The 26,125-nt window shown below is 37.4% G+C and overlaps 1 protein-coding gene across 1 annotated transcript in view; it reads left to right on the top strand.

Moving 5' to 3' along the window:
- MPDZ (multiple PDZ domain crumbs cell polarity complex component) overlaps positions 1–23,576 on the top strand; it is an 82,695-nt gene extending 59,119 nt beyond the window's left edge. The window contains exons 26-45 of the mRNA XM_013130535.3: positions 3,931–4,093; positions 4,711–4,907; positions 6,913–7,004; positions 7,281–7,365; positions 7,708–7,788; positions 8,176–8,268; positions 8,364–8,438; positions 9,844–10,021; positions 11,819–11,964; positions 12,289–12,372; positions 12,472–12,665; positions 12,893–13,040; positions 16,042–16,128; positions 17,464–17,560; positions 18,216–18,259; positions 19,323–19,445; positions 20,349–20,453; positions 20,572–20,684; positions 21,895–22,018; positions 22,843–23,576. Coding sequence (XP_012985989.2) covers positions 3,931–4,093; positions 4,711–4,907; positions 6,913–7,004; positions 7,281–7,365; positions 7,708–7,788; positions 8,176–8,268; positions 8,364–8,438; positions 9,844–10,021; positions 11,819–11,964; positions 12,289–12,372; positions 12,472–12,665; positions 12,893–13,040; positions 16,042–16,128; positions 17,464–17,560; positions 18,216–18,259; positions 19,323–19,445; positions 20,349–20,453; positions 20,572–20,684; positions 21,895–22,018; positions 22,843–22,989 — 2,376 coding nt within the window. The 3' untranslated portion in view covers positions 22,990–23,576. The remainder of the gene's footprint in view (positions 1–3,930; positions 4,094–4,710; positions 4,908–6,912; positions 7,005–7,280; positions 7,366–7,707; positions 7,789–8,175; positions 8,269–8,363; positions 8,439–9,843; positions 10,022–11,818; positions 11,965–12,288; positions 12,373–12,471; positions 12,666–12,892; positions 13,041–16,041; positions 16,129–17,463; positions 17,561–18,215; positions 18,260–19,322; positions 19,446–20,348; positions 20,454–20,571; positions 20,685–21,894; positions 22,019–22,842) is intronic.
- The last annotated feature ends 2,549 nt before the right edge of the window (positions 23,577–26,125 follow it).

Here is a 26,125-nt window from a genome sequence, read left to right as displayed (position 1 = left end):
TGAGAGTGGAATTTCTGTGTTGTGAATTAGAAAGCCACAGACACACATGCACATAGAAAGTTTTGAAGAAGTTAAAAAAAAATGCCAGCTCCATTAATCATAATCACTAAATCTGATATAATCAGAGATACCAAAGGAATAGGTTCTCATTTACAAAATTAGACCTGGTGTTTTATGTAAGATATCTACCAGAGTGTAACTCTCTCATCAGTGTGAGGTGTTTTGCTGTTGCATACTTCATTTTCCTTTCATGTGGTTAGGACTTTCCAGGTTTGGTATCTCTTTTGTTTTTGCACTAGGAAAAAAAAATAAATCCCCAAACAACACCGGCAGCTTTCATTTTGTGTTGCTGAAAATATTTTTCCTTTGCTTCTTTAAAATTATTTTAATGCACCATAAACAAGATGCTGACATCTTTGGAAATATGAAAGAATTTTATTGTTTGTTTCCTGTGGTTAGTGCTTACTGCATGTTACTCATATTGGGAACAGACTTAACCTCTAACACAGTAATAAATAAAAGCTTCATTCTTATGTGCATGCATTTCTGAATTAATAAAACAATTCCTAGCTGGTTATACATCTTGGGAGTGAGTGTGCCCTTTGTCTGTTTTCTCATGTTGTCAAATATGTTGAATGTATAACAAGCATTTATGATAACGTGGTGTATAATTGCATGTGTATTTTTGAAATCTCTCTTTGTGCTTGCTACAGTTCTGAGGAACAGAAGTGTTACGTAAATGATGGCTTGTACTTTCTATATTTTCAGAAGTATTTCTGAAAAAAAATTGCGCATATTTGTAGAGAAAACATAATGTTTTTGAAGGTTCTTCATAATTCCTTTTTTAACATTAAGAATGGTGTTTTGTTGTCTGTCTGACCTAAGGTTCATGTACAGTAAGAAATTTTTGCTGAATCAGGGTCCTTAGTAACTCCTAAAATACTTTTGTCCATTTACAAACGAGTTAATAAAGTTGCTGCAGTTAGTAAAATGAATCCATAATGGGTTATTCATTAATAATGTTGTGTATTGCCAAAGGTGCTGTAACATGGATTACTGTTTTCTGTTACTGTAGGAGGTATCGAATCCAATTAGGGTTACCTTCCGTTGTTCCCCAACTAACCCTTTTGCTCCCACACCATTCAAGGTTTGTCTTGATTTCAGTGAGTAGGTCCTACTGTATGTGTGCTGTACATTTGTACATGGCCTGTGATACGTTTCTTCCTCTCTGTGTGCCTCCTTTGTTGCAAATGATACTGCTCCACATTTCTGATATTTGCTTAGCTGTGATCATTGACCCAAATGGGTTCATGCAGTATCTGGTGCTTTGCATTTTAAATGAAATACTGTGCTGTTGACCACTGAAAGTATTTCATGAGTTAGAGCATTTTAGGTTTTTCATGTGTGGCCCGATTCAGGGAGCAAAAGTCTTATGTGTGTATAAATGGTTGGGACCAGCCTCTGCTGCTGATGTTGCATGTGTGGCAGGCTGTATTCTGGATGCAGGACATGGTCCCCTCCACCCAAATGCTATTTCATCACCCTTTATACACTTCTCACAAAGGAGCCTTGCTTTTACTGTAGTTTCAGCATTTTCTTGAACATCAGACATGTTCAGATTTGTGTACACTTGCACAGAGGTACAGAAGGAAACATTTTATTGTCAAATCGTGGTGACTGCAGTTCATAAATGCTAATCTGACAGCCATAGAGCTGTGCATTATAGATCTCGCAGAGGTTCTTGACAGCATTTTATGTTCTTTTTTGTTTGGTCATGTTTTGTTTGATTTTGCAAAGTTCTTGGGCACTGTCATTTACCAAGAGTACCGCTAAATTGGTATATTAATTTTCATTTTATAGCACAGAGACTACTGTAGGGTCTGTTGATCTGTTCTGCTCTCACCCTCTATTTCCTCATTTTTTAATGTATGTAATTTTTTAATGTATGTAATGTAGGTTTCTAGAACTGCTCTTTCCTTCACCCCTTCTTGAGGTAGAGGTCTGTCACCAAATTCTCTCCATGGTGGATACATGAATTTTTGATTATGAAAAATTGCTGTGAATGTTACTAAATACCATTTCCACCCAGCTCTTATTCTGATGGATAACAATGTCTTTGCTAGAATTTTGGTGCTTTAGTTGGGTTTACTTCTGCCTTGTAATGATTTGCATGTTTTAGAGTATAACTTGCATAAACTGTAAATAATGCCTACATGAAGTTGGGTGATGCAGTGTGTCATCTCAGCTGGATGACATTGCCTTAAATTTCAAACACAGATCAATGTGACTGATATGATACAAAAATCATATAGCATTTATATGCTTTTTTTGTAAAATGATTGGCTTGGGTGCCATATTAAAACTTACCACACTTTTGACATTTAATGACTTCTTAGTTAAACTCCTAGAACAAGTTCCTGAATTCAGTGGTGAATGCCCCATCCCTGGCATTGTTCAAGGCCAGGTTGGACAGAGCCTTTGGTGACATGGTCTTGAGTGAGGTGTCCCTGCCCATGGTGGGGGGGTTGGAACTGGATGATCTTAAGGGCCTTTCCAAACCAAATCATTCTATGATTCTGTGATTCTATGAAAAGATTTTTTTATTTTTTTTCCGAGCAGAAGCAGAATGAAGGAACAGAAATAAGGCATTTTCATTTTCTTTAAATCTTTCAGATAGACAGAGAATGAAGGTAATTAATTTTCCTTGAGAGATGGGCCCTTCCTTAAATTTCGGTATGATTAAATTGGTAAACTGGTTTTTTTTCAACGCCTTTAATTTAAAGCAGATTTGAGTTTCCCAAGGTGTGTGGGAATTCATTTCACTGTTGCCTCTAGTGAAGATGTCTCAGTGTTTTCAGTACCAAGGAACACTATATGTTCAGACTTAAGCTAATGGAGGTAATGAAAACTGAAATGATGAGAACAGGCCTATGAAGCTGGGGCAACACCTGAAAATCCTATTGTTGGAAAAATACTTTATTTTCAACTAAAGCCTTTTTTTTTTACATCAGCTTCTGATCTGCCAAGTATCAAAATCTCTTTGTCTCTTGAATATGTATAGGCTTCAGAATGATGATGCTCCGGTACAAGTTTCATACTACATGTTTACTCTGAGCAAGCCATAATGACATAAATTACAAACCCTTAGCCGAATCCCTAATAAAACTCATATTCCTCAGGGGAACTGACTTGAATGGAGGCTTGCCAGATAGTGGATTTGGGTGTTTAACCATTGCAGTAGTTGTGTAGTAACAATTCCGAACTTTTTGTGAATATGGATAGACCACATACATGAACAACAGAAGTATTTGTCTCCTTCATGATTTAATCTCTATCCTCCTTTGTTTTATCTCTCCCATGCAGCTTATAGGAAACCAGTAAATAAGACTGAAAAAGTTCAGATATTGTCTGTTCCTTTTATTTTTAAATTGTCCTTTCATTTAATATGCCAGTTATTTTCTTTTTTCTGAGGGCATTTTTTGAAAGCACCAAGTTCTTTGTTTCCTTCCCCTTTCCTCCTATTTGGCTTCCAAAGCATATGATAGAAAGAAATTATGTGCAGTAGCTTTTAAAAATAAAATTAAATAGAAGTCTCTTACAGATATGGCATTAAAAAAAAAAGAGTCTTTATTCGAGATTTTTGTGAAATGTGAAGTGGCACATAAAACTTACTGAATTGGGCTTTTATTGTGAGGTCTGTTTGCTTCTGAATACATTTTGGAGTGATGTTATCTCTTGCCTTGCCTGGTGTTTGTTTCCATCTTTGATCTCTTGCAGGCTTTCTGTGCCGTATTACTAATTTAGAATTCCAGCTGCTTGATATTTAAACTTCAAAGCCATAGTCATTGTTGTTTGACATTTTTGTATGCTAGTTTGCCCTACACAGAGTCTGCATCTGCTTAGGCTCTGTGTTTTTCTTATTTTCCACAGGTATTTGGTCAGTCTGATTTAGAACCAGAGAAGACTTCACTGTGTAACTTGCCTGTGCCTTCACCTTCAGCATTTTCAGGAATGAGCTGTGATGTTGCACAATCGTCTTCTAGCAGAGTCCCAGAGGAAAGGGAAATGGAGGATGAGTTCGGTTACAGCTGGAGTAAGTTTATCCTATATGACAATGTTTTAAATATTCACTGTTGAAATAGCACTGTAGCAAAAGATATGAGAGGATCCAGTTTGAACTTCTTCATTTTCATGTGGTTTCTGTTTTAGGTGTTAAGTGTGCCTGTCAGCTTCCAGCTGTGCTTGGTCAGATGCACATAATGAAATATAAACCTAATTTGTTTGTCTTCATTGCATTCCAATCTCTGTTTCCCTTCATGGTCCAAATTCACTGCTTCACATGTAGGACTCCTTGAAGATTTTCAGTGTACTTTAGGTAACTGATGGCAGTAATCGATGTGATAGCTTTCGTTACCTGAAATTGTTACTGGAGGGAAGATTATTGCATTTTTGTTAATTTTTTTTTTTTTTTTTGTAAGGGAGGTTTTAATCTTTTCTGCAGTTAGAAGGTAGGCAAGGAACTGGAAGTCTTGTTGTAAGTCACCTAAGGCTTAGCTTAAAAGAAAGTGTGGTGTGTATTAAAATTTTCTCACCCAGTTTGGTATTCTTCTATCGGATACTGCCCACTGGACACTGATCTTGACTCTGTAGGTGACTTGTGAACCTCTCCAGTGTAAATCCAACCTCTGCTGCCCACACTTTTACATTTAGAAAAGATTGTGCAGCGCTATGGAAGTCTTCCCGGGGAGCTACACATGATTGAACTGGAAAAAGGAAGAACAGGTCTGGGACTTAGTCTTGCTGGTAACAAAGACCGATCCAGGATGAGTGTCTTTGTAGTGGGAATTGATCCAAATGGAGCAGCTGGAAAAGATGGCAGGTTACAGATTGCAGATGAGTTACTAGAGGTGAGTTTTTGCAATTTCTACTGAAATCCAACTTAAAATGCATTAAAATATTTGATTCTTGCTGCAGGGTGGATGTTCCTCAGTGGGCTTTGAAATCCCCAAGTTATCCAGGTTGACATCACAATGCTACCAGATTTTCATTCCATCATTTGCCAGATAGTTGCAGTTTGTTATAGTAGTACTAATATATGTGCTTTTAAAATGGACAAAAATGAGGGATGACAGCAGTTTCTGGGTTATGGAGATGTATGGAAGGGCAGTATATTGCAGACCACGGAAAATAATTAAAAGTCCATTAGTCCATCCATCTGTGGAGTGTTCCAGAATTTGTAATTACTTCTGTGTCTACTGGAAGTATGATGATAGAATATTTTTATATTGTGTAACATATACAGTGGAATTTAAATAGTAGAAACAGCAGCAGATCCATCTGTATTATGGACTTTTATCTCATGACACTTTGGAGCTGTTTACTAGTGGCTTTATGGACAGACCTAACCACTGAAAGTGCATTCCCAATATGTATATGAGCATAAAGTCCATTTTTATATTACCACAGTTCAGCTGATGGTAGTTGCAGATATGTTCTCTGCTGTAGCTTTACTGATACTTTCTGGTAGCAGCAGGTAACATTACCCTCACAGAAGTGCATTGTGTAACTTCAAAACTGTGTGCGGAGGTGTTAGAGGTTGTGGTGGGAAGATGGTACAGGGAGGCAGTGGTGAGACTGAGCGAAGCTTGAGGGAGACATGGAAAGTGTAAGCAATGTAAACTGGCAGTTGCAGACTAGGAGTGAAAATTAGGGATTTGTTGTGCTGTGGACCCAGTCTCACGGAGGGACCTAATAGCTGCACAGTCCAATGTTACCTGCTATATGATTCCCTTGGATAAGTTAAATTGGTATGGTTTTGTTTTAAACCTTGATGTTGCAGATACTGAGTATCCTCTGGACCCATTGAAACATGTATGTCTGAGTCTGCTCTCATGTGATGTCTTGCTAACTGTAACCTGATGTAAACCTCTGTAACGATGCCAAGAGATTGTCTCAGCCTCCTCTGAGAGGAGACATCTGAGCTTGCTCCTTGTGTTCCCAAGTAGCTGTCTCAGCTGTGGGAGACCGTGCTCCATCCAGCAGCTGACAGCCTTACCTGGTTCTTCACAAGCCCATGTCTAACACTGGATTGTCACCTTCAGTGTAGATCACAAGACTCCGTATCCCTGTGACTGTGCCTGGTGGACACAGCTTCAGCCCTCAGTTCAGTGTCTTGCATCTGTTGCTCACTGTTGCCACTACTTTGCTTCTGTTAGTACTAATTCAGTATGCATTGCATTATTTTCCCCTTGTGTAGGTCCAAACTGTCCTCTTCTAATAATTTCCCCTTTCCTAGAGTGGAATTCTGCACTGTAGTTTTTCCATTTCTAAGAAATGTAGCTTGAAAAAATTGTAAGTGAATTTGCCTTAGTCTGGAAATTGACACTGATACCTTGAATCATATCTGAGCTTCAAGGGGTTTCAATGAGTCTGCTCTGTCAAATGAAGACAATGATCATCACGTCAGACCTTCACATTGTAAATGCACAAATGTTCAAACTCCTCTGTATAAAGTGCCTACCTCAGAGTTGAGACTTGGTAAATAATATCTCATTGCTGGGTATAAGCGATCCATTTATTTGTTCTGGTTAGAATTTCCCATGGCCCTGCTTTACCACTGGATCAGTCATGAGGTGATCAATGGCAAGTGGAAATAGATGACATGCCAAGTCAATGCAGTATAACTCAGACAATGGCATTTTTAGCACTGTGACAATGTTAGTCTGAAATCAAACTGTAAGAAATTTTATACTGGAAGAAGGGAGTGGAAGCTGGACACAATATACTCTGCTGTTTCAATATAATTGCTTCTTTAGTCAGCGATGTGGGATAATGGATTTTTTTAAAGCTTAAAAAAATAGCTTAAGGGAATTAAAATATTTGGGGACATAATAACTACCTTTCTTTATGCAGATAAATGGACAAATACTCTATGGAAGGACTCATCAGAATGCTTCCTCAATAATCAAATGTGCACCATCTAAAGTAAAAATAATCTTTATCAGGTAAGTTCTGGTTAAAGATCTGGCTAAAAAGGTTTATTTTTAATATGCTCAAATTTTGCAAAAAGTGTTTCTGGTTTAGTGTTCATTTTGGTTAAGGTAGGTATGCTTTTGAACCCAGGTCTTGTTAATTATTAAATGTGTCTTTTGTTTTCTGGTTTTGATATTTGCAATGTGAGTGCCAGAAATAAAGGAAAGCACTAGGCTTAAACTTGTTCTAAGAAATCTGGTGCTATATTACTACATTCTCACTACATTTCTTAACTGAATCTATTGTAGAAATAAAGATGCAGTAAATCAGATGGCTGTTTGCCCTGCAAAGTCAGTAGAGGCTTCACAGTGTACCTCAGGGACTCTTCCAGAGGTAAATTTTTGTTTTTCTCACTGACTAAGGTATTAACATTGTTCTGGATAAGGGATTGCCCTGTTTGCTTGGCAAATACTACAAAATAAAAAAAAAAATCCAAGGGAAAAACAAATGAGGTTTTAGTAAACCTGCTAAATTTAGTGCAGCTGTGCTCAGTTCTGTTCTATTTTATATTTGTCTAAACTATGAAGTGAATCTAATATTTCCATGAATACAGTTACAGCAGTTTAAATGAATCCAGAAAATAACCAGACCCACTTTAAATGTTTGTGTGACACTTCATTTTGATGGAAAATACTGAATGTTGTTGCTCACAGTTATGTTTTCGTTTTCTGCTAGATTGATATCACTGCTGCAAACTCCAGTGCTTGTTCTGACTTCAGTTCCTGTAAAAACATTCAGTACGTGGAACTCCCTAAGGTATGTGCTGAAAATTAAGTTTACGTCAGCTATATTTCTATGCACTAGGTTGCTTTTTTGTAATGGACTTTCTTATGGCAAACAAGTTAGAAGAGTCTTCTAGAGGTCTTTTGTGAATGGACCCCAAAGTTTTCCTAACATAATGTCTTTGGCAACCACATGAGGCTCTTTAAATTCACATAAATTTGCAAGTTGCTCTGTGTCTCTGAAGATGTCACCTCTTGTCCTATTCGAAGACCTTTTGTTAACCAGCTGGTGGTGGTGCCTCAGGTAAAATCATTGCTATTGTTGTCCAAAGTAAATGAACTGGCAGATTAATTAATGAATGTATTGTTATATTTTCATAAATGCAGTATATAAGTATTTGCTTTTTTCTTTTTGTCCCAGGATCAAGGAGGCTTTGGAATTGCCATTAGTGAGGAAGACACAATTCATGGAGTAGTTATTAAGAGTTTAACAGATCATGGTGCAGCAGCAAAGGTGTGAGAACATTTAAAATCCAAATAAAGAATGACAAATGTCTTTTGAAACAGCATCCAGAGCTCAGAGTTCTGATTCTATGTTTTTTTTTCCAGGATGGACGAATCAAAGTTGGAGATCGGATCCTGGCAGTGGATGATGAAATTGTTGTGGGATATCCAGTAGAAAAGGTGCTTCTGAACTGTCAGGAATGTTGCAGAAATCACACCTGTTAATGTAGGGTATGACTATGTCTTAAACAAAGAGTGAGGTTTTTGTGGCTATACTCTGTTCATTTTCAAAGCTGATTGAAAAAACAAAGATCTGCAAGCATTATCTGGTTAAGGAAACTACTGCAGAATTAGCTAAAGCCTGAATTTAAAGCTCAGCTGCTATTTTACATTAATGCACTACATGAATCATCTGTCTTTGTGCTACAGTTGTGATTTTTGTTTTCCCTGTGATTTGTGTCTGGTGACTGAGAGGTGCTTATCTGTGAGAGAAGAGCCATGAACTGTTGCTCAATAATGATTTTTCATAGCTGCACAACTTTGAAAGTATTAGAAACAGCAAAAATTAATACCTGTAAATTTACATGGGTGAGCTGTGCTTATATGTAGGGAATGTCTGTAATAATGGTCTCATTGTATTCCAGGCCTGGTATTTCATAGAATCATAGAATAGTTAGGATTGGAAAGGACCTATTTCAGCCGTTGGAGAAAACAATCACCTTTCCTAAATAACAAGATTATCTCTGACTTCTGTCTCTATACACTCAGTTTGAGTTCTCTATGAATCAAGAAGAGCATTTTGCTAGCATCTGCCTTGCTACAAAGAAAAGTGATTCTTTTGGCATGAGAAGATTACTTTCTGTTTGTTAAAAGGGGAATTAGGAGAGCATCCATCTTACTCTTGGATGCACTGCTGTCTCAGAAGAATTGAGTAAGAAGTTGCCTGCAGGGAAGTAGGTAGGCTTTAAGAGATGAGACAGAAAGACTAAGTAGGTAATTTCTGAAAATACTTCTACTGAAATATAAACTCTTAGGAGGATTTGGTGTCTTTTTCTGTGAGATGGTAGTTGATTTTAAAGGTTTTTCAGTATCCCTTTAACACAGATTTTGTGTTACAACCTAGTTCCTTCTCCCTCCCATAGTTCAGGTAATATTTTCAGATTTTTCTTCCAGCTTTGCATCTGATTAAGGAGCTGGGATGGCAGTAGGACTTTTACTTTAATCAGTAGATGTTTTGGCGTTGAATTCTGTGGTATCAGAACTGGGGACCCCCAAACATTAAAAGACATAAGTTTTACAATTTTTCTAATAATTGCTATAAACATACTATTTTGTCCAAAGAAGCTATCTGGAGTAGTTTGGTGAAGTTTCAAGGAAGCTAGTTGATCAACATCAGCTAACTGGCCCACAGTTCTCTCTATTGCTGTTTCTTATAAAAAAAACATCAATATTTGTCTTGGTCATTACCAAGAAAACCTGCAGGATTGTGCCTTGTAGCTCCAGTCTGCAGAACAACTGTTGTATTTCTTTTTCTAACTGAACAGTGCAGTTACACTCTTCACCAGCTTTTCTCTTTGTCATTCAGTTTATTAATCTGCTGAAGACATCCAAAACTATGGTGAGGCTTAAAATCAACTCAGTGGAGACAGATAGCCTGACTGCGGCACCAGTTCCTCTCAGTACTGCCCCAGCAGAGAGGAGGAGTATGCAGCCACCAGCATGTCTTCCCTCTTCCAGCTCACCAGAACCAGAAACTGTGAAAAGTAAGGTTCTCCCTATGTGTCTTGTGACATAAAAAAAAAGACTGAGCCTGTAAACAAGTTCTCTCTTTTTGTATGCTCTCAGCTGAGTTGCATTTTCTAGTACTTTTGAATTATAAATCCATCTAAACGAAGCAGTGAGGCTCCACACCAAAGACCTACCTCTTGTTTTCTCACTGGCCTGTTGCAGAGGCAGGAGGATGGGGGAATTTCCTCCTCCCTCACAAAGGCTGCACAGCAGGTGCCTCTATCATGGTTGTCTGAAACTAAGTGGTAGGCATTCCTTTTACTGAGGGAGAAAAGTCATCTTGTCTTTCCTAGAACAGAGGAATGGTTGAGACTGTCTTGCCAGTTATAACTATCCACATTTGACTCTCCCCCTTTAAAATGGAGAGTCGAGATGTCTGATTGATTATAACAGTTGGTTAAGCACTACACTACTAAGAAGCTAATAATAACTTAATTGTGCACATATCACAGTTTATATGTACATCACTGCAAGTATTACTAAGTCGTGTTTCTATTACTTAATACAAGCAGTAGTATAGGTATGCAGTTATACTTCTATAAAGACTCCACAGGAGACCTGATAATAATAACTATTGTCTTCTGTTCTGCGTTTAGTTCTGGGGTAAAATCTATTGCTTTGTCCAAGTCTATCCCTTCTATCTCTAGCCTGCCACAGCAAGTCCTAGGGATAAAGACCTGATGGAGATTTTGGCAGTGCTCCCTCCAGCATCTTGGGGATTTGTGATTGCAATTTGGCTTCACTACCATTTACAGGCATCCACAACCCAGCTGTTGGAAGATCTCCTTCCTCTTTGTTCTCCACCTGATTTTATAATTTATCCTTCTGCTTCCTTTTACCAGGCCCAACTTTTTGCTGCCTCTGCACCTTGTTTTCTCTTAACAGCCTCCTTCTAAATAAGCAACTCATCTCTAGTGGTTTTTCTTTCAAGCGCAGGGGATATAAATAACAGAGATAATCTGAATATCCCAGACATTTCAATTGCTGATTCTTTCCTTTAGTTGCAACAAAATATCCTCTCCTATTATTTTTAGTCTTTTTTTTTTTTCTTCTGTGAAGGGTACAGAACTGATTGAAATGCTAAGGCAAAGACCCATTTGTGGCAGATCAGAGATACTGAATTTACAGATAAATTGCAGCATAAGTATGCCATAAATACTTGCACTATGAGAATAAATATTTCTACCACAAAACTTACAGTTTCCAAAAGATGTGTCAGTTAAAATTTCTTTTTGAATGCCACTAAATAGTGATTGTATAAAATGTTTGACTTGACCATGGATTTGTGAAATATCACTACATTTGATTCATACTTAACAATCTTTCTTATTCAACTCATTGTCTGAGAGTAAATATTTAGTTAGATGTACCTTGACTTAACATAAGACAAAAGTGCAGGGCTGACATCCCTGAATTCATGTGTTTAATACTTATTATGTACCTCAATTATCTCTGGTCTACATTGCATAGTTGCTAGTATAGGTGCTTAATTTAAGTTGCGTCCTAAATAGAATCTGTTGTGTACAATAGTTTCTTTTGGCTATCCAGACTGTGATCTAGGTGCTTGCTGGTATAAAAATTGGATGGTTGTGACTAAAACTACAAGGCGGTGCTTGTCTGAGGAGAGCAAAGAGCTGGCACCATTGTTCTTTGTAGGTCATCTGTTCAGCTCTTGCTGTATAGCTGTAAAGTGGGCTTTCAAAATGCTGGTTTAAAGTCACTTTTCTAATACCAAGCCATCTTACTGTAATGAGAATGTTTAATTGTTTCAGACACAAGCAGATCATCAACTCCAGCCACATTAGTCTCTGACCCAGCTACTTGTCCCATCATTCCTGGATGTGAAACAACCATCGATATCTCCAAAGGGCGGACTGGTCTTGGTCTGAGCATTGTTGGAGGAGCAGACACTTTGCTGGTTGGTTGTAAAAATACATTTGTCACTAAAGTGAAATAACAATAATGAAATTAAAATGTCTGATAAAAGAGATTTTTTTCTTCATCTGTTTCTCTAGCATTTATAGAAAGATACTAAAAATACCAGTTAGGGGGCGGAAGAGAGTGAAAGGACTTTTAAAATTGAAAGAATAATTGATTTTCTGTAATATTTTGGTGATCTGTTTATCATACATCTGACTGTTCTGTTTGTCACTGATGAATTATAGTAGGCATTTTCAGTAGGTCTTGCTTCAAAGCAGGGGCACGTTTTTTCAACAGGCAATTTATTTTTATGTATTCACAGGGAGCAATTATAATCCATGAAGTGTATGAAGAAGGAGCAGCATCTAAAGATGGGAGACTGTGGGCTGGGGATCAGATATTAGAGGTGCAGTGGTTTCCTTGATCACTTATTATCACTTGCTAGCTAGGCATCTTTTGTTTGTCTGCTGAAAGGTCCTCCACACTTTGTATGTTTTCATTGCAGGTGAACGGAATTGACCTCAGGAATGCCACACATGATGAAGCAATAAATGTCCTCCGACAGACTCCCCAAAAAGTTCGTCTGACTGTATACAGAGACGAGGCCCAATACAAGGAGGAAGACATGTATGATGTACTCAATATAGAGCTCCAAAAGAAGCCTGGCAAAGGTCTTGGGCTGAGTATTGTTGGGAAGAGGTATGAATATACCTGGAGAGTCAATATCTGGAACTTGCTTGGTATGCTCAGCGTACTCAGCAAGTTGCTTAGATCCTGTGGGCTTGAGGGCCATATCTGTAGTTTTTGTGCTTAAGCTATTTAGCCGTTCTAGAAGAGCTAGTGCAACATTACTCAATAGAAAATTGAGAGACATAAAAGTAGGCCTCAATAACGCTGTAATGCAAACTCCATGTGTGTATTTGCAGAAATGATACAGGGGTGTTTGTGTCAGACATCGTCAAAGGAGGAATAGCAGATGCAGATGGAAGATTGATGCAAGGAGACCAGATACTGACAGTGAATGGAGAAGATGTTCGAAATGCTAACCAGGAGGCTGTTGCAGCTCTGCTAAAGGTATTTGGAAAAGAGAAGGTGGATAAAAGTGAAGAATTGTTGTCCAGATCTTTTGAAAGCTTTAGTTTTGTTCAGACTGAGCTCAGATTGCTATTGAAATACCAGTGAGAATTACCTTTGGATCCAAATATAAGCTTCCTGTAGTCTAAAGCATCAAGATTTTGATACTTTGCCTGATGAAAATGGAAGTAGTGGTGGTACAAAATGTCATATGTTTATAAGACAGCAGAAGACCAGTACCTAGAACAAGCTAAAAACTAATCTGTATTTTTTCCAACAAACTGATAGCTGGTTAACTGTCTCACATTTTCAGAAAGATACACAGAGCTGACTTTAAATGATGGAAAATTCATCACAGTATCTGTGCCAAAAAGTGATTACTTTGATAATTGACAATGTTCATCTTTTTTCTTTTTTTGGACATCTAGAGGTCACCTTACATCCATTAAATAATATAACACGTTTTCCAGTGACCAAAGCACCTAGTATGAGAAACTGCTTTCTCACAAAGATTAAGTATAAATTCCTGTCTGCAGCTCTTGGAACCAGATTTTCTATTCTCAATAAATTTTGTGTTTCTGATGTCCTCCTGCTATTTAGAAATCAGAATTAAGTCAGATATACGTTTCCTGGCAGGAAGTCCAGCTGGTCAGCTAGCTCATCTATTTCAATCCAGGGTTTTGAATCATTCCTGTTGCATGATAAGGATTCCATTGAGTCAGCATTTTCCAATAGAAAACCATTCCACCTGAAAAAAATTAACACCCACTACTCATGGACACACAATCATGATTCTTTGCACTCAGCATTCAAAGATATAATTTTCTAGATCTTGAACAGTTCCTTGACCTTTTTTGAGGGGAAAGGGGAATAGAAAGGGGAGCTAGGAGCAAATTTTCCCTATTTTCAGCATTAGCCTGTGAGAACTGAGAATGCCAGGTCTCTGTTCTGACAGTGAAGTCATTAATAGGCTTTTCTGGGGTAATGCTACTTTTCCATTCTTACCTGATACTTTATCTAAGGACAGTGTGTTCTTCATACACCTAACTTTTACATTTCTTCTAAATTAAAATGCCATTTTCGACATGTATGTCAAAATTTAATTCTGGCACGTATTTTGAACTATCTAATTGAAGATTCTTAGTTACCACCTGTCATTCTTATATTTATGTATTAAATATTTCATCCCACTCAATACTACTTGGAATTAATTGCCCTAGCTCTGAGGAATGAGTCTTTAAAACATCTCAGATATATTATTCTTAATGATTCTGTTTTATTCTCATAATATAAATGGAAGAAAGCACAATCACTCACATGTGGGCATTTCCCATTTTTATTTCAGGTGTCGGTTTTCTGTTTCATTCATGAGTGTAAGATCATGGGAGTGAATTGTCTTGAATGGACTGAAATGTACCTGACTAAAAAATTATTTATAATATTTGGAAAATCCTAATACATTTTAAGTAGCATGAGACCACTCAAATGTGTTGTCAGGCTAAGAATTCTACTTATTCGTGCAGTGTTTCTTTTTAAGTATCTATAAAATGTGAAAAGTTGATCATTTTTTCCCCCTCATTTATCTTAGGGATTCATCAAATGGGAGATTTCTGGAGTAGGGAGTAAGCTGTAATAAAACTAAATGTGAACTCATGTATTCACAAGTTCTGTTGGAAAGTATTACCTCCCACTTTGACACATTATAACTTTAAAATCTCATTTGTGGGTTTGCATTTCATGGGAGGATGTAATAGTTTTAGGGGTGTAGGCTACTTCCTCAGTTTTCCATTTTGGATAAGAGTTGTCCATATGGTTTAATACAAGCAGGAAAGAATGGTCTTGCCTGAGCTTTGATTAAGTTTTTCCCAGGACACAGTGAAGCCAATGTTATTTAAAAAATAAAGAACACCTTAGTAATAAGCCTTCTAGTGTCACTCCTGAAAGAATAGCAACAGGGTATGCGGTATGGAAACCCTGTTTGAATGGACATGTCCTGCTGTTGGTTTTGATATATTGGTCTTACACGATAGTACATGATAAATAGAGGCAAACTTACGTAGTACTTAATTATTTGGATACAGGAGTTCGTGAAAGAAAGAAAGGAAAGCAAAATAGCAACAAAACTTTGAAATTTTTGTATTGAGCATGTTGCAGATGGGTAGCTTTCTATTGACACTACTTGTGTTATTCTGGAAGTTCACCTTTCTAAATATTGTTTGTGATAATGTATCTGTTTCCAAAGTCAGCCTAATATCTTGGTTTCTAAATATTTCATTGTAGGGTAGAGTTTCTTCTGGGGCATGCATTTTATGCAGAGATGTAAATACTTAAAGTCATAATAAAAAGCTTAAAGAGCAGTGGAAGGATTTTTCAATGTGCAAACAGTCCATATCACCCATATCCGCATCTGACTCTGCTGTGAGTCAGATGCAGAAGGGCCATGTTTGATGTTGGGAAAAACACCTGCCCAAAATTTCTTTAGTTACATTGGTATGGATCCAGAGTAACATATAATTTCAAGACTGGGAGAGAGATGACTAACTACCAGTTTAAATTCCATGTTCTTAGTTATATTAACAGAAATAATGATTGATGTTTTCAGGTATTTTACTATTTTTAGTGCTTATTGTCAAAATAGTCAATTTCACTATTCCTTGAAAAATGTCATCTTGAAAATATATGTTGACATTACAGTTGAGAAGCCAAAACTCCCCTATTAAGTGGAAGGTAACAGAATTAGCCTTCTTGGTTCTTGGGAAATTTTCACATCTGTATTGTAATTCTGGTTAATCCAGCAAGTATCCTGCTCAGTATTGAATATCACACTGTACTTCATTTCTGTGTCTCTATCTGGTCAGAGTTCACTGCAGGGCTGGTAAGGCATTATTTTCCTCTCTGACCATATTTTTTAGTTCTTCCACCATCTAATAAGTGAATTAAATATTGTCAGTCTTTAATGTTGTACATGTGGGAGATGTGTTGTAAGTGACTGGTTCTTTAGTGTTCTCTAGGTATGGTAAGACTAGAGGTCGGAAGAATAAAAGCTGGTCCATTTCACTCTGAGAGGAGAACATCCCAGAGCAGCCAGGTATGTAACTGTTCAGTTTGGAAGAAACAACAGTTAAATATGAAAGCAAATAAAAATAATTGGGCTTATGATGACAGTGATTTTCCACTTACTGATCCAAGATGAAGAAAAGTAGTTTTTATCTAATATGTTCACTTTAGCATATTGTATCTGTTAAAAGACGTGATCTAGCCAGAAATGTAATCCAGAAATGGTTTTGCTGTGTTGCCTAGTCTGATTTTTATGGTTCCAGCCTGAGAAGCAGAAAGAACTATGATTCTCATTGATACCACAAGAAAATGGGAGTCGATTTTTAACCTCTTTGTTACTTTAGAGATCTTGGTCTGCAGTGCTGTATTGTTTCAGTAAATTTAATTAATTTCTTCATTCTTTGCATCTTCTTACCATAAACTTTGTCATCAGGAGCAGGTAACCTGCACCTTTGCCACCAGACTTCTCTCAAGTTCATTTATTTTATTATTGATCTCATGGTGGAGTGTTTCCAACTTGCATCAGTTTCTGCATTTGAATGTGCATCTTTTACGTGGTAGCAGCTCATACTGTAATTATCCTCAGCAGGTCTGTATTTCTGAGAGCTCACAAGTTACCTTAGGAATTTCTCTGGTTATAAGCTGGGTATGCAGATCATCAGTTACTGAAAATAAACAGTTTAAAGACAAATAATAACAAAATAGTTTCAAGTGAGCAAGTTAAGACTGGATAAGACTGAAGTGTTAGGCTCCTTTCAAAATGGGTACTGCCAGACAAGATGAAAACATGCAGGCTCTGAGTGGTTGGAACTGTAAGTACTTAAGTAAGAAGAAGCTAACAGTGTTGAAGGTTTTGAAGAATCTGTAACAGTCAGCAAACCAGTCTCACTGGGAGTCATGTTGTTCCTTTACATTGCCATGCTGGTACAGTGAATATCTGTCTGGGAATTGCACGGTTATATCTTAGTTATAGTTCATGCAGTGGGTGACCATAAGATACATGAGGATATGTAAAGATCAGTCTTTTACATTCTGTCCCTACCTTGATAATTGTTGCTGACTTTTGCACTAGAAGGTCTTGGTGGGGTTGTAGAGGGTGCAAATATAGGGTCATAGTCTGACCCTCAAAAGCAGCGGTTCAAAACATTTCATGGTGGTTCTATGCATGCAGTCTCTGTTAGTCTAATAATGTTTCAAACAAGCAAGCCCTCTAGAGTGACCAAGAAATATGTGGAGGTTCACTGTGTTAGCTTTAGCTAGGCACAGAAAGAGTAAAATACAGCAGAATACACTAAGTACCATGGGTGAGTTTTATTAACTGGGTGTCTGAAGCTTTTCTTTAATCACTGTGTAACACTGTATTTAGGTCAGTGAAGGAAGCAGCAGTCTCTCATCCTTCACTTTCCCGGTTTCTGGGTCCAGCGCACCTGAAGTCTCTGAAAGTGGTCTAAAGAAGAATGCCAGTAAGGTTTCTTTGGTGCTTTCAGTATTTTATACATGTGAACTGAGTGCTGAGATCTTTCACTTTCCCTAAAATGTTATCATTATGTGCTGTAAGCCTGAAAGTGATTTGTTAGTCATTAAAGTGCTGCAGGGGTGGTTATTGTACAGTGGGTCATATATATCTTTGAGTAACTTTTTTATAAACTGTCAGCTTCTTATACCAGAAATATAGATATTCAGAATTTAAGTTGTCGTAATTTTTATTTAGTCTACATATGTCTTCAGTCAAGCTGTCTCATTCATAGAAATCCAGATACTGTATAATTAAATTAGACTAGATATGGAATAGCTGTCTCATGCTCAAATTTAGAACAAAGTTAGTTTGAGCAAAAGTACTACTAGCAAATAATAATTTTTTATATTCCATTCTTGCATGCACAACAGTGTTACTCTGAAAGGTATTTAAATTTAGAGAATGGAATGAGTAATTTCACCCATTCTGGAAGCATTTCAGTCCTATTAATGTAGTGACAGACACTTTCAAAATCTGCTTTAAAAATATGTCTGCAGTAGCCCAGCAGAATGTTAGAATCATTATAGTGGTTTGAATAACTGTCATGTTAAAACTTCCTAAAAATGCTAGTTTTAACCTTTTTTTTTTAAATTCGTTGACAGCAGCTTCTGAAATACAGGGACTAAGAACAGTTGAAATAAAAAAGGTAAGTTACAACATGAAGTGGTATATATCAGGAGCAGGTTTCATAGATGTTGTCAATATGTGTGTTTACAGAAAAGAAGTCTGGCCCTGTTAGCTGATTTGAGTGAAGAATTTATATGCCTAATTCATTTGGCTGCCTTTTCAGGTCAACACTGTATGATCTCCACTGCCTATATGTTTATGTAAAAGCAGTGTGATCTATATGCTATCACATTCTGTGACCCAAAAGCAAGAGGAAGAAGGACTAGTAAGAGATAATGGGAGCTAGTTTTACCATTAAGAGACTGTTATATCCAGACTGTTTTAGTGAAATCAGGGGGACTGTTCCAAAGGTGCAAGCCTATTGCTTGGTATTTCTTTTTTTTTTTTTTATATACGTATTTTTAATTCGTACACTCTTACATGACAGCTGCCAAGTTTTCAAATGTGAAATTCAGTCAATTTTGTTATTTACAGGAGCATGGGATCAGACTGTTTCTGATTGTCCAAAATATTTATATTGATTTGACTTTACCCAACATCTAGTTAGCTTAACTACATGTGTTATATTTAGGCATTCTCTTTTTATGGTAGAATCTGCAAATACTAGTTTACAAAAGCAGTTTTTGCAGTTAGGTGTACAGTAGTGAACAGCTAGTTCTGTTCTTCAATAATAGGACACTAGGGGGAGCATAAAGATTAGTCTTCGGGAGGTTTGTAGCATGAGATTGATACAGACAATATTAAGGACAACCAATTCCACCTGTCCAGTTTTCCTTGCCCATACTTTCTATGCTGACAGTAAAGGTTTGACACTGGATCCTGTAATTATTTAGTTTGGTTAAGACAGAGCATACATCTAAGTCAACAGATTGTCACCTAACATTTACAGGAAGAAACATTTCGCTCTCTGCCCTTTCTCAAAAAGATGTGAAATGGTTAAGCTTAAAAAATGGTTTGAGACATTGGAATTATAATTTTATAATAGCGGGGCTTTCGTAATTATTTGAGATAAGCTTACAATTCTCTGCATGTGTTTTTCTTTCCAGAAAAATCTAATGGTTTTTTTTTTATTACGATAACAGGGCCCTACAGATTCACTAGGAGTGAGCATTGCTGGAGGTGTAGGAAGTCCTCTTGGGGATGTTTCTATATTTATTGCCATGATGCACCCGAATGGAGTTGCAGCTCAGACTCAAAAACTCAGAGTAAGTTGTTAAGAAGGTTATAAAGATTTCATGGGTATTGCGCAGTAATTGTGTTAGGCAGGCAGTAAGTTAGCAGTTTAATGATGTAGTCATATGTGCTTCTGGCTGTGACAAGAATTTCTGCCATTTGGATTGATGGAAAGGGAACTCGGGTTCCTTTAGGACTTCCTTCCCCAAGTTAGTTACCTTTCAGCAGTTACCTCTTACCATGCTAGGAATCTTGGATAACAGAGGTAGTCAGCTTATGAAAATCAAAAGTAGAGAGCGTAGTTCAGAGTGATGGATTCTGTAAGTGAGCTCTGCTGGTAAGCATGGTGGTCTGTGTGTATGCAGTCTTTATCATGTTTTCCATGCTTATTTGTCTTGGGATAGAGGTAGTACTTTTTAGGTTCTTAGTTAAAGTGGGAGGTCTTCTATCATACAGCACTTACATGCATACAGTATTCAGTTGACCGTATGTAGTTGAATTTGACTCATGCTCCTTTGAAAATAGTGTTATTTCATGATGAATTCAAACATACAATCTCTGATAATTTACAACTTCAGCTAAATGACATTGAAAATGCATGTCTTTTTTATGTGCTGTATATTTCTAGTTTTTAGGATCAATTCTGTAAAGCATAATTACTTTTTTGCACAGAATACAGTAAACCAGTGTAATTTGCTAATTGTGATATTGAATTTTCTACCTTTGCAATGGGTCATTATGTAGTTCAAAGATGATTTGCCTTCAAGAGAAAATGTACCATGAACAGTTACTGATTTCTTTCTTTCTGCAGTGTATCACTAATAAAATCTGGCTAAATACAAATGCACAGATCTGCTATTATTGAAAGAACCTGACAAATAAATCTATGTAATGAAAGTTATTGTTAGCTAGATTTTCTACATTTTCTTCTGCAGGTTGGGGACAGGATTGTTAGCATCTGTGGAACATCTACGGAGGGCATGACTCACTCCCAAGCTGTTAGTCTCTTAAAGAATGCTTCAGGCACTATTGAGTTGCAGGTAAAAAAATCTTCAGTGACATTTGAAGTATTTTCTGAATACGGTTTTGCCAGCTGCTACAATGAATTATTTTAGTGTCAGCATTCTCATTTTACTCATTTCCAAACTCTGTTCCTAGGTTGTAGCTGGAGGAGAAGTGAGTGTCGTAACTGGTCATCAGCAGGATCCACCGACGTCCAGTCTTTCCTTTGCAGGACTAACTTCAACCAGCATTTTTCAGGATGAGTTAGGGTCAGTAACTATAGAATATGCAACCTCTGTAATGTGTTATTTTAGGTGGAACTCAGCCTGGAAAAACTTAAAAATTCTAACAAATAATGGATGACTTAATCATTACCTACACATTTGAAATACATGGACCCTGTAGGCTGTAGATCCTCTTCTGCATTCTCTGTGACATGATTTGCTGTGCTGTTTTGTTGTGCTCCTTTGTAGACTTGTGATTTGATTTCTTCTCTGTGAATACAGCCTCCTTTGTTTCACTTGGCCTTGATAGCTGGGATTAATTGATACACCCAAAATGTTTTTTTCTCAGACTTAAATAGCAAGACCCTTTCCACAATGCTATGTGTATTTCCATATGTGCTTTCTAGCAATGGGCTATCAAGAGTGTCAGATTTTCCTCATATACAAGATACACTGCTTGTGGTATACTGCAAGGTACAGCTATGAAAACAAGTTTTGACTCAAACTCAGTTGTAAATCTGAGGCATGATTCTTCTAAGATTAGGAAAAGAGGGAAAGGGTTTTTTTTAGCCACACAGACGTATTTCAAAGGATTGGACTTGAAAATTTCTTTAGTAAAGTATATGTGGGGAAATATACCCATAAATAGTCTGTATTAACACATGTATAGAAATACACATTTATACATTAAAGGAAGAGGGAAGCAATTACACCTTACAGAATAAACTATTGGGCTAATTTTAGATGGTTTTTAGGGTGTGTTATGAGTTACAGGATTTTTAAAGTAGATACTTGTTACAAAGAATTGAGTTACGGGTTTTCGTCTTTACTACTAAGCACTGTTAGTGGGACATTGCAGTTGAACTGTGCCCTGAGCTGGGTGGAAGAGATGTTTGAAATAGCTACCTTTGAGTAATAATGAGCACATTAGACAGTAACGGTGTTTTACATTAACTAAAGTAGGCAATTCATTATAATAAAACCATTTGTAGTAACAGTGGAATAGAGTCATAGAATTATAGAATGGTTTGGGTTGGAAGGGACCTTAAAGGTCATCCAGTTCAAATCCCCCGGCCATGGTCATGGACACCTTCTACTAGAGCAGGTTGCTTCAAAGCCCCATCTAGCCTGGCCTTCAACACTGCTAGCAAATATATTGCTTAACTTTAAATTTTTTTGGGTTTTGTTGTTGACCATTCTACAGGTTAAGTCATAAGTTCAGCCAACATTGCAATACTCTTTTTCCTTTTCTTAGACCTCCTCAGTACAAGACTATTACTCTGGATAGAGGACCAGATGGCCTAGGCTTTAGTATTGTGGGTGGTTATGGCAGTCCCCATGGAGACTTACCTATTTATGTGAAGACGGTGTTTGCAAAGGTAAGTGTAAATTTTAAATTTGTTCAGTCAATTTATTACTTAGCTCATAGCAACTGCTATCTTAAACCATGGCTTGAGTTTGAAGCCAAAGGATTGTTAGTTTCTCACAGCGTTTCTTCCTTGGTGCAAATGCTGGTGAGAATGTGCTTGCAGCATTTGAACGCTATAGCCTTAGGAAGATTCAGAATTTCCAGGTATGTGACTCTGCATATGGTAGTCTTCTTCAGCTCTCCAAAATGAAATTGTGCACTTAGAAAAACAGCCCTCTTGCCGTAAGTTTAGAGTGTATTTTCTTCAGGTAGTAGAAGGTACTTTTTTGTTTATTTTGACTCAGAGTCTGAAGGATAGACCAAGATTAAATAATTAAGCTCAAGTCTGGACCTTTGGAATAGTTCACGTACTGATAGATTGGACTGTCCTAGGAAACAGCCTTGAGTCAAAGAAAACTGGAATCAAGAATCCCAATCTTTTATAATAAATCAAAGTACAGAGCTAGGTTTTGATTAGTAAAATTTTGTACCAATTGGTGAAAACTTCTTCAGGTCCTGAAAATCTTACTTCTGTTATAGTAGAGTTTAGTTGTTACATTGGCTGTGTGAACAGGGTTAAGAGAACAAAAAGTCCTACAGACCTGATTTCTAAATGTTGTGAAACTTAGAGAAGGCAGGGCATACTGCAGTAGTAGCAGGCTGTACTACAATTGGCTGTATTTGAATCATTGAAATTCAAAAAGCTTTAAGGGGTTTTGTGTACGGAGCCCATCTTCAGACCAAAGGGAGGAAAAGAAATGCATGGGTCTGCAATTACATGTTGTATCATTTCAGGGTGCAGCAGCAGAAGATGGACGCCTGAAGAGAGGGGATCAAATCATTGCTGTGAATGGGCAGAGTTTAGAAGGGGTGACCCATGAGGAAGCTGTTGCTATTCTGAAAAGGACAAAAGGAACAGTCACTTTGACTGTTTTGTCATGAGCTGGCTACCTGAAGGTGTAGGGTCAATAAGACTGTTATTTACACTCCACATAGCAAAGAGAATGGAAATGTTTATGTAGCCTTCTTGCTTTTTCAGCTTCACAGAACTGTGTTACAACACTGAAGAATAACAACATTTAACCACATTTTTGTATACAATAGAAATATTTCTCTTACTGTCAAGCCGCTGGGATGAAGTTATGTCAGCTGTGTAAAGACATGGATATTTTTCTTATTAGTGTTATACTGAATGCTTCTCAGTCACCAGGGGAAAAAAAAAAAGAAAGAAAGGAACGTTTGCATTAATAACCACACAGCAAAACTGGAATGTTCTGCTAAGAAGCTTTGGATATTTGAAATATGTTGGAAAAATGATAAAGTCAACAAGGGGGTGGGAAGAGTGGCAATAGTCAGAAAACAGAAAAAAGGTTATTGAAGAAAGCATTAGCAAAATATCAACCTCTACAAAAAGAAGAAATAGTATGTAGTCTGGAGGCAGATTATTAATGTATTTACGTGGTTATTTGTGTTATTTCGCAATATCCAAGTAGGAGGACCTGAGTGGGTGGCTTGGGTGGGTTTTTTTTCTGCATATTTAAATTTCATAAGCCATGGTGTGTCTAAAATAAAAATAAATCTGTGTTTTAGTTTTGCTTAGGTTTGAGGATTTAGGTTTGTTATTTGTTTGGGGTTTTCTTTTGTTTGAGGCAGGGGTGTATGTGTGTTTGTTTTGAAAGGAGAGGACTTGCTCAAGGCTGAAAAATCCATTTGCTACAGGAAGCTACTCCTGGAGAATGAGAGTGCCTAGCAACTGCAGTATTAGAACAACTAGAATTCTTTTCTAATAGTAGTGTTTTTAGCCTATGTGGATGTGAAAGCAACCTTTCCAATGTGAAAGATGTGTAAGGGAATCACAGAATCATTAGGGTTGTAAGGGACCTTGGGGGATCATCCAGTCCAACCACCCTGCCATGGCAGGACCACCAGCAGGTTACACAGGAACACATCTAGATGACTTCTAAATGCCTCCAGAGAGGGAGACTCCATGACCCCCCTGGGCAGCCTGTTCCAGTGCTCTGCTACCCTCTACGTAAAGAAGTTCTTCTTCATGTTTAGGTGAAACTTAGAGTGTTTTAGGTTATTGCCATTACTCCATGTCCTGTCACTGGGCACCACTGAAAAGAGTCTGGCACCATCATCCTGGCACCCACCTTTGAGATATTTAAACATATTAATGAGATTTCCTCTCAGTCTTCTCTAGAAGAGAAAGTTGCTCTTTTCCAATGTATTTTGTGTAGGCTACTTGAATCAGAGCCAAAAACAAACCTGTGAGGGCAGGTTTGCTTAGCTTGTGGATGTTGGTTAAGCCAAGGTGGAAGAAGTTGATGTTACGGTGTTAGAGCCATTGCCACTAGCAGCAAAGGTTGGGTCCTCCTTTGACTGAGGAGACCTAAAACCAGGAGCTGAGGGTAGGTAAATGCTGAAAATTACCATGGTAGAGGTGAGTAGTAAGACAACAGTGAAGGTCTTTATGTATCATCATTAAGCAGAAGAGAAGATTTGAGGGCCACAAATACCAGTTTGGGCCCTCAGATTTAAGTTTAAAGGCACAAATAGAAGACAGTGTTTAGTCCATGGAGCAGTTGTTTGACTATCAGTGTGGTCAATAAATTTATGAACTCAATTTCATAAGCTGGGATCGCCAGTAAGACTTTATCCAAACCCTTAACTGTAGCCTGCCTTTCTCATTTAAACTGGCTCTTAGGAATCTAGCAGGTGAAGTGCACTTTGCCTATGATTTACCTTCCTGCAGAAAAATGTGCTAAGTCTTTTGAAGGGGATTTGTAATTACCAACAATAACCTTTGTGTTAATTAGCAAAAATAAATCTGTAGCAAGAAAGGCCACCATGTCAGTTGTCATTTAAGAGAAATCTGAACTCAAAATGTCAGGAATGGTCAGGCTGTTACTAAGGGGAGATAAAAAGACTAACATTTGTTTTAGTGGGACACAAAAGCAGTATTAGGAATGTTTGTGAGATAGTATTAGCAGATTGATAGTTATGTCTAAATGAATTAACTAAATAAACCACCCTCTTTGTCTTTTTAACTATTCCAGAAGTTACACTGTGGTAGGGTATGATGAAAGAAAACAGATGGTACCATTACTAGATACTGTTGTTAGGAATTGTTTTTCTATACTTATTTCTCGGTTAGAGTGAGAAATGCCTACATTGGAGTATGTAAAGTCACCTTAAATAGTATCTATATTTGTAACAGAAGTAGTGTACAGATATTTTGTTACTGCTGTTCTGTCTAAATGGAAGTTTTGAGTGAATAAATTCCAAACTGTTATGATGAAAAAGTTGCAGGTGTGTTTCTGGTTGCCTTACAATGGCATGCTTGCATTGTTCATTCTGTCATGAAAGATTTATTTAGAACAGTTAAGAAAAACCATTATTCTTTTATGTGAACTTTAAAGTATCTGCTAAAAATTGCTTTATTTGGATTTTGAGATTTTATATTCACTTGCAAACTCTTATCCATGAGACCATATATCAAAACTATCTAGGAATTAATATGAAGCTACTTTGCCTTTCTGAAAGAGACAGCATTAATCAGCCTGTTTAAAAAGCATTCTTGTGGGCATGGGACTTGCCACGAGGAATCAAATCAGTGAGCCATGGAGCTTGGGACTTTGTGTTTAGCTGTGACCCATGCTGCTGCTTCAGAGCACAGGATCTCCCTGAAGCCCCACTCCAGGAAAGCTGTTTCATGACCACTGCTTAGTGGCTGTCATGCACTGGACCATGGGGGGTAATACACTTTGCAGGCTTAGGATTTTTAATTTGCTTTATCATTTGGTAATCAGCACAATTCTTGTATCACAGGGGTTACTCCTGTAAAGTGATAGGTACTGTGTCCCCAGTTCTACCAGGTATTCTGGTTTTGGTTACATTTTTAACATATGACTGTGCTAACTGTGGAGCTTTTGACAGTGTTGGAGCTGAAGGGCCTGGTGACTTAAAGATTCCAGGCCATTGTTTGTTCAGATACCCAGTCCTTTCTTTTAACTGTGCCTACCTCTCAGCTGTTCAACACTGGTAATCTTAGAGTGGCACTGATGAAAAAGATTAG

This window comes from Melopsittacus undulatus, chromosome Z (assembly GCF_012275295.1).
Source record: "Melopsittacus undulatus isolate bMelUnd1 chromosome Z, bMelUnd1.mat.Z, whole genome shotgun sequence".
In the NCBI taxonomy this organism is placed as follows: Eukaryota; Metazoa; Chordata; class Aves; order Psittaciformes; family Psittaculidae; genus Melopsittacus; species Melopsittacus undulatus.
The sequence above is the reverse complement of the archived record's forward strand: the minus strand, read 5'-3'. Positions and strand labels throughout refer to the sequence as shown.